At 42.6% G+C, this 9,324-nt stretch overlaps 1 protein-coding gene across 1 annotated transcript in view; it reads left to right on the forward strand.

The window, feature by feature from the left end:
• Positions 1-3,925, forward strand: part of LOC117211169 (homeotic protein Sex combs reduced) — a 47,569-nt gene extending 43,644 nt beyond the window's left edge. Inside the window, exon 2 of the mRNA XM_033454814.1 lies at positions 99-3,925. Coding sequence (XP_033310705.1) covers positions 99-403 — 305 coding nt within the window. The 3' untranslated portion in view covers positions 404-3,925. The remainder of the gene's footprint in view (positions 1-98) is intronic.
• The last annotated feature ends 5,399 nt before the right edge of the window (positions 3,926-9,324 follow it).

Raw genomic sequence — 9,324 nt, forward strand, 5'->3', positions numbered from 1 at the left:
AGACCCTTTTTTATTTAGGAAGATCCTCAAATTTCCATAAAATCACTAGCTACATATAACTACATATGTAATAACAGATGGATATATTTGTTTGGCAGGCACGGTGAACGCGAATGGCGAGGTGAAACGACAGAGGACGTCGTACACCAGGTACCAAACGCTGGAGCTGGAGAAGGAGTTCCACTTCAACCGCTACCTGACGAGGCGGCGTCGCATCGAGATCGCGCATGCCCTTTGCCTGACGGAACGTCAAATCAAGATCTGGTTCCAGAATCGGCGGATGAAATGGAAAAAGGAGCATAAGATGGCGAGCATGAACATTGTTCCGTACCACATGTCGCCGTATGGCCACCCTTACCAGTTCGCGCCCCACCCAGGCCAGTTCGCTCATTTGGCCACATAGGACGAGTTCTCGCCCGCCGAGCTCGGAGCACACGCTGTCCGGTTCCCCGGGATGTACGGCGAGCAGAACTTCTAAAAGGCTTTTTTCCTGTTCTCGGCTCGGTCGCCGTCACCAAAGACTATAGCAAGTCTCGCGTGACCTGGCGGCCCGGGACACTTCACTTCCAGTAGGACACGTGGTGAGACCCGACGAGGTCTGACACAGGCCACCGATGCCTCGACGGATTGTCACTCGTCAAGCAGAATTTCTACTCCTCTCGTTCTTTTTATTCTTATCCCTCTCCCTCTTCTTCCCCTACCCGACCTTTCCGTCGTCTTCTCCCATCGTCTTTTTGCTGGTATTCGAGTACTACACGCGTTGCGTTCAGACGAGAAAGGGTTTTAGAGTTTTTATCACGAGGAACCTCGACCCGACGTGTTCAAACTTTAAGAAACGAAACTTCCTGAAATTCATCGTGGTTTTACCATATTTTATGCTACCTTTTCCATACACGATCGATTGGAATTCGACGGTCCGTCGGTCTGTGCCTGTGTCCATCCATAAGATACTCCGTCACAATACAACTATTTGAAGTTGAAGGGAAGCCAAAAATTTTCTGCAAAGCACGCCGTGCGCCCGATTAAATGGACTGGACGCGCTCCGAGGGGCTCTCGCCGCGGCTGGATTACAAACGTACCGATGCTGAACGCGGACGAGGAGCCACCTCAGCGGGTGAGATAAAACCGCATCAGTAGTTTTTAAGGCTTAGAAATTAGCGGTCTAAGAAATTAATTAATTGAGCGACTAATTAATTAATTATCTTGTCTGGCTGCGCACTGTTCCGCACCTCTGGATCTATCCAAACCCCCCTCCTCCCCACCCCTTGGCCCCTTGTATCCAACCTATGCACATCGTTCCCTATATTCCGAATACGAAGGAGAAACTAAAAAAGAAAAAGAAAGGAAAACAGAGGATGCGCTCATGTACTTACTTAACTTCTCGTTTCTTCTTCCACTTCCTCTCTTCTCTTTCTGTTCTTTCGCTCGTTCTCGAAATCTGTCTCTCTGCGAGGGCGCGTTCGTCGATGGAGATTCGCGGACCACGCAGTCTCCATCGGCGCACCGCGCAGTTTCTATGTGCACGTTAAAGTCTCTACTTCATAGTACGTAAGGTGCCTATTAATACTCGAGTCTATTCTCTGCCGTTTTTCGATAGAGGCTGCTGACAATTTTCGAAGTCCGCTCGGTCGACACGAGATAAGTCGCCAAATCGATGCGACAAAGCGCATGTTAACTTTATAGCGAGTAAGAACAGCCGATAGTTAAGAACAAGCTGTTGTATCGCGCCACCGCGAACCTCGTTTGCTATACCGCAGTTCGTTAAGCCAAATCGATCGGAAAAGTATCACTGCTTTCCTCTTCAATTTACAACATTCTAAATGTACACATCTAATACACCAAGTCACTTGTTTCACACGATATTCCATGTTCCTCTTATTTTTCTCTTTTCTGCCGTGTGTTTTTAAATATATGTTTCTTTATTTCCTATGTCTTCATCGAACACAGCCAAGTTGTCGAAGGTAACACTCGATGGGTTTTGAATTTTCGATAGAACATTAAGAAGAAATCGGTGAGCAGCCGAAGATAAGCAAGCTCTCTGTAAATACCGCGGTCCGTGTTTTTCTATGGCAGCTAACGATCGTCGTTTCAGAACGAATTACAATATGAACTGTTCTTTTTTACGACGATAACTTTAGGCGTAGTACGCGTGCGATTCAACCAGAGCAACACAATTTCGATACGGAACCGTATGAAGTCGAGTCTCGTTGCACTCGCAGAATTCTCGCGTCGCGTCGTTCTTTATAATAGTTGCAAATGTTCGGTGCATTATACATACGATACAATATTGTTGGAAATTGTACAAGAATCAAAGAATGTACAACTTTTCGTCTAGAGGTAACAGAGATTTCCAAATCAGCTGTTCACACGTACATATGTGAGATAAACACGTTCGTGTCCGCGCATGCGTTTGCCGTTTGCCTGCGCGGTCGCAACTGCGCATAGCGACGCGACGCCGCGTGCAATACGAGCGAATGAAGCGGAGTTTGTACAGTAAAACGGACGAACCGACGAAAAACGAGCAATTGTCCTTTAAGGAAGAGAGTGAAAAGAAAGAGGAAGTGGAATAGAAAGATTCCTCTACTTAATCGAACAAAACGGCAGGTGTATAAATGAATTTAGATAATGTGTTCGCGGTCGTGGTGCGCGCACGTTCGCGCGCTCGTGTTAATTGGTTTATCTTGTGATACGAAGACATGGAAAAAAGAAAAGCTATAATTAAACGAGAAAAAAAATAAGATAAACAGCTAGCAGTCGCTCCGTGCTTAGTAAGATGTCGTGAACTGCGTAACTTTATGCGAAGCAAATTCGGAAGAATACAGGGATCTAAAAAAGTATATATTATCGATATTTAGAGAGAGAGAGAGAGAGCAAGAGAGTGAGTGAGAGAGAGAGCGAGAGCGAGAGAGAAAAAGATTAGAAATGTAAGGTGAAAACGAACAAGGCGGAAAGAGAGATGTAAGTGTAGGCTATAATGTTGAATTGTACATAGCTATTGAATATATGGCAACACAATATTGAACGACGTTATTATCGTACGAGGCGTTAACGAACGAGCCGATTCCTTCAGTTCTTTTGCAGTCGATAAGCGACAAAAAATGATGTATCCGTGCTTCGTGGAACGTAATTGTTTGTGATATCTGGCACAGATGCAGGATACGAGTTGTTCGAAGAACGAATCGAAGCATATTTCCTATGTTGCAGAATCTTTCGTTATCGCCTGGTACTTTATATAGGAATATTTAAAGAAAAAGATAGTGAGGATTATAATAGTAATTATTATTATTATTATTAATATTATTACAATGATTATTGAAATTATTGACATTATTGCTATTATTCTATTGAGAGTGAGCCTGTTGCTAATGACTTGGTCCAGTGTTAATATTGTATTTTATTTGTTTCGTTATTATTATTATTATTATTATTTTTTTTTTTTTTTGTTGTTCACGCCGCGTGTCGTACACAACACGTTCCGTACCTATGAATGCAGAGTTCGGTTTTTCGCGCTCTTTAAGGGAAAAGAATCCGTCGTGAATGGGAGACGCGGAACGCGTGTCTTTTCGACGTTCGTCGTTTTACTTTCTTCAAGTCGACCGCGTCGTTCGGTAAACACGCGTCGCCGACTCCGTAGAAATCGAGGATGAAAAGAAACAGTGGTCAACGAAGCGAATAAGAAGAAGAAGAAGAAGAAGCCTATTTACTCGTCAGGTGCGAAGGATGCGTTCTCCACTTTAAATTAAGCTCAAGTATTACGTTCGTGTAGCGTCAACTCAAATGTTACTTCATTCCATGTAATATACGTAATAGTCTAACTAAAAATACCTACTTAATACATCTACGTAACCTAGAGCACCGTACGTGTAAGGTCGCATAATTATATAATTTAAATTGTAATTATTAAATGATATGACGTACAGAAACATACGATCGTTATTCATTACCTGATAATTCCGATACATTAAATTCACGAAACCATTACTAATCATGGCTTCTAAGAGCCATCATAACCTATAATTACAGAAGCAAGAAATCGTTCAAGGTCCAATACATAAATAATTTCGGCCATATTTACTCGTGAACTGTGCACATTTTGGTTAACGAAAAATATTAAAATCGCTTAAGGAAAAAACTACTTTCCCTGCGAGTGCAACAATAATTGTTGCGCATTACGAGATACCAAACGACTTAACTGTCCGATAACGCAATCCTGAATTACTTTTAATCGGTGGAATAACACGACGCAACGCATAAAAATTGTGTTAATTACGGCGAGCTCGTAAAACGATAATTATTATGTTTACAATTACGGGCGATAGGACGAGGCCAGCCGTTGCTGAAATTCCAGGCCGCGATAACATTCGAGTCGAAAGATCGAGCGATGCCCAGCCCAAAGGTTATCGGGCCCAGTGCACGCGTGTACACGCGCATTTTTCTTCGACTATAATAACGTTCGGTATGTGTAGATGGATCGTTCTCTAATTGGCCACACGTTTCACGAGTTTCCATTTCAATCGTACGGAACAACGGTTCCATCTACCGAGAGCTCGTGAATTATCCGCAATTATCGGTAACAAGGCTGGCTGATTATATTTCACGGCATCAGAAAATAATAGTTTGCCCGTTAACATTGAAACGAGCCGAATAATTGCCTTCTTTAATAAGAGATCGTATCGATGACAGTAATCGGGCGTATCCGATCGGTGGTGAAAAATAATTTCGTTTTCGGCTACCTGCCTTGTTCCTTTTATTTGTCCAGTATCCACCATTCGTCCAATAAATTGGATAAAAAATATTTTCTACCTACGAGCACCACTTGTGTGCGACAGTGACGTAATTCGAAGGGCAAGGATCGAGAAACTGGTGGAGATCGGCGATCGTGAGCGGTCGAATCCGCTCGAGTAGCGCGATAAGATCGCGTGACAACAGCGGGAGGTCGCGCGTGATAAAGCAGCCTCACACCCTCAAAAACTACCGAAACGGACAGGAGTCGGGTAACAAGGAGACAACAAGAGACAAGAGGACTGAACGCAAGTCACGATCTATGCTTCGAGCAGTGCTTCTCTCTCTCTCTCTCTCTCTCACTCTTTCTATCTCTCTCTCTCTCTTTCTGTTTATCCTACGATTTGACCATGCTACCGACGATGACAGCGCAAGTTTCGATCCACCACCGGTTCCTCAGGCTGCACGTTTCGCCTACTCGACGATCGTGACTTTCCTTGTCCAGATTGTAACGATAGACCGCACGGATCGAAGGATAAAACGAGCATGGCGCCGTCGAATTATCGATCCCTTCCGTTCCGCTGGATCCGTGGCCGGTCTTACGCGGACAGCCATGAATCCATGATAGTCATTAACTAGAGTGTTCGTTGGCAAACGTAGAATTTTCATTTCTACCAACCTCTCATTTTGATGGTTCAATCGAAAGTCGTAAAGGACTTTGGTAATTTGATAGTCGATGATTATCGACATTGAAACTTCGTCTAACGAGTTCGTTACACTCTTCGTCTAGTCGAGGAACGGGTAATAGCGGATTTTCACTGTTTGAAGACATGCTCGTGATACTGCTACTCATAAATATGATAATAACAGAGTATGAATTTTGGCATAATAGGGCGATGAAGGAATTCAATGACAGAGGGTTTGTCAAGTAACAGTATAATTCTCCAAGGTTTGATAATTACAAAGAACAGTTTTATCATCGTATGTTGGCTTTTGCAAATCAATTTAATCTCATAAAACGATTATAAAGAATAAAATGCATCTAATAATAAACAAGTGTCTAGATTCTGTCACAAATAGTCCTCAAATTATTTCTCCTAACCATTAATTATGACAAATAGCATTTTAAAAAATACCGCAATTATAACACCATAAAATGTGTCTCAACATCTTACAGATGTTCTGTTCGTAAACGCTGTTCGCCGCCATGTTTGCTAGTAAAAACCTGAAGAAATCCTCGTGTTCGTTAAACGCTAGAAGCAAAGCAGTTTACATGAAACGGTAGAAAATTCGCAAGATTTCGAGGTAGGATTTTCTTGGTGGGTAAGCGAGCCTCGTCTCCGGGAAAACTCGTAGCAGAAAGCGTGAAGCGTTTGGCGCGGAACGCCGTAGGTATATAATACCTCTGGGCTGGCGTCAGTCACTCAGTCAGTCATTGATACCGCGCGGTGATTAATGAAGAGTCAAGGTTCGGGATCACGGTGCCGAGTTCAGAGTAGGGGACACGACGGGAGAGCTCTCGAGAGGGACGAGTATCGATACCGCACGTTCCTTGGGAATAAAGCGGAGACGTGCTCGTCGCGCGTGCAACCACAGGGAATGCCCGGTGTTTGTTTCAGACGAGCGCCAATCGTTAGCCCTTCTATAGCCTCGTGCAATGAACTTGAGTTATTATTCTGTTACAGTCGTTGTTCCATGTTACCGAGTTTGTATCAAGAAATGGACATCTTTCGTGCGATCGTTATATTCGTGGAGCTCGGGTTTCTTTCTATAGTTTTGATAAACTGGAGTATCCATCAGGGCATCTTTGATCAACATGTTCAACGTCACACACGTGTCACGCTTTAAGTCGAATTAGGATTTATATTGATGTATGTAACTATAGTAGTCGATTTGAGGTGTTATGATTGGATTAGTTGCAGTTGCTAGTGTATAGAAGCCGAGATAGGTTCTGCTGCTGGTGTAAAGATGTCGCTTGCTGGGGTACTGCTGCTTTCCTTCTCATTTTTGTATCGTGGAATAAAAATCGAACTACGGTCGCCGGGATTTGATCCCGCGTCCCGAACGTTAGTAATCTAAGGCGCTAACCACTGCGCTGTCGTCGTTCGACGCTAGTTGGTGTCGTCCGGTGGTATTTGGTGTCGAGTGCTGCCACAGATTAAAAAAATAATAGAAGCATGTGAAATAATAAAAATATATCTGAGTTATTGTACAAAAATACACAGAACAAAGCACAAGCCGTGAATAAGATTTTATTCCGAACGCGTTAATGGTAAAATCTTGTAATGTTGTCGTAAAATGATTATAACTACGTGACAACTCGTCATAGAAACAGCGGGCCATAAATCGAAGCAGACGAACGAGAGGATTGTGATGCGAAAGGCAGACGTCTATGGCGAAAAAGTATCGCAATTCTCGAAAGCGGCACGATGTGGCCGGAAAGCCATTAACAGGCTCCCGCTAAGACACCGGCAAGATGATCCGCGTTTGGAAAAGTTCGATAACTCGATCGGCAGCGTGAGTTTTTCCGCGGCGAGTCAGAAAGGCGGCCCTCGATCCCGCGGCCCTTTCTCCTTCCATCAGCGGTCGATCGGTTGAGTGACAGGCGACGCAGGGACCATGAAGAGAGAAAGAGTCAGAGACGAAGGAGGCAGAGCCCGTCCGTCTGTCCGTCCGTCCGTCCGCGTCGCGTTTGTTCGTCCGTTTGTCCGTCCGTGGCCGCGTCCCCTGTCCACAAACGGAGCGGAGCAAGACTTCACCACTTTTATGTACGGAGTCTGAATAACAAATCTGTCCAATTCACATGTCGACATCAAAGAAGATAATATAAACACTACATCGATACATCGTCTACAAAACCTTAATGTTTTATTAATGCGGCCTCCGTCCTCGTCCCATTCCGCCGAGTCCATTCCACTCCACAGATGCAGAGACTCGGACGGACACCAGGCGCAACTCTTCCTCTGGCCAACGAAACTCGACGATCTGCGCCGATCCACCGGTGGAGTATCAGCACGCTACGGGGAACACCCGCTTATCCTGCTCTCGAACCTCCAGTTTCTCCTTTTGTGCTTTTTGCCAGCCGATGAGATGTGCGCCCCCTTCCGGACAAGCTTTTGATCGCCTGTCCAGCCATAACGTCCGCAGATACTTGTCTTGACGCCCCGGTATCGCGGATCGAGTCCCGCTTTTGAAAAAATTCGCAAGCGATAGTCGATGCATTGGATCGAAGGGTCGAAGGACCGAGGCTTCCGGTAGATTCGATGCAGGTTCAGAGATAAAGAATCGTTCAGTTCGATAGGTGAGATTGTGAGATATATATAGAGTTATGAAGGAGTTTTCGATGTTTTTGTGCTTGTTTCTAACATTGAAATATACTATAAGTCTAAAGAAGAATTATTGATTTGTGTGGTTAAAATTGCTTGTGTATTCTTCGTCCGGTATGTTAGATTTTTAGGTTTTTTGATAATTGTGAGCACTCAAAAGATTGATAATTTTAAACGTTTAGAGATCAATCTTTGGATTGAACGAAAATACGCAAAACGTTTTATCTAATGAGGTGGTTTATTATACGTGTTAATTTAAAATTGTAATAATCAGTGTATATTAAAATCGTTTTAAATACAAGTACGCATGCAGGTCTTTTAGATTTTTCGATAATTGTGAGCACTCAAAAGATTAATAATTTTAAACGTGACATCTAGAGGTCAGTTGAACAAAAATACGCAAAACGTTTTATCTAATGAGGTGGTTTATTATACGTGTTGATTTAATAAAGAGACGAGTGAAAAAATTGTAATAGTCAGTGTATGTTAAAATCATTTTAAATACAAGTACCGAGATAGTGTGTGCCGGTCGTAATCATAACTCGTTCAATGCTACTGTTCGACTCTACGCTCGCTAGTCGACTGTATATAAACTCGTTACGATGATCGTCCTAGAGAGTACGTTCGTCTATTCGTATCGATCGGTGGTATTACAGAAATTGTAAACGTATCTCCGGTGTCGATTACAAGTAACGAAGACGATGTTTTGCTCGGAGTTTGTTTACCTTTAAGCCTAGCGAGCCAAAACAACGTTGCCACTTCAGGTCACAACACTGTAAGCCTCTCCCGATTCGAATCTTCCGTCGACTCATATACCACTACATATTCATATTGTTTATGTAGAATGTAGTACATATTGTATTATCTGTAAATAATGCTTATACAATCCTACTGCTTTCATTTTAACCAACGATTATTTGATGTTAATATTCTGAATGAAAAATTACGAATAGCACACGATAGCAATTCCTTCGCGTTCTTCCTACATTTAAAACTTCTTCTGGCCAAAGGAAAATACAATTTGAAAATGTGGCAAAGAACGCAGGAGGAAATAATTTATAAAATGAATACATAAAAAATACATAAAAATACATTTAAAAAATACTGAAATATACGTAAAAATGTTTCTCCTCTTGCCAAATATCTTTCAAATGACATTAACATTCAAACTAATATATAAAAAAATACTGAAATATACGTAAAAATGTTTCTCCTCTTGCCAAATATCTTTCAAATGGCATTAACATTCGAACAAATATATAAATTATAAAAAGAC

Source organism: Bombus bifarius, unplaced genomic scaffold (assembly GCF_011952205.1).
Source record: "Bombus bifarius isolate JDL3187 unplaced genomic scaffold, Bbif_JDL3187 scf7180000008218, whole genome shotgun sequence".
Lineage (NCBI taxonomy): Eukaryota > Metazoa > Arthropoda > Insecta > Hymenoptera > Apidae > Bombus > Bombus bifarius.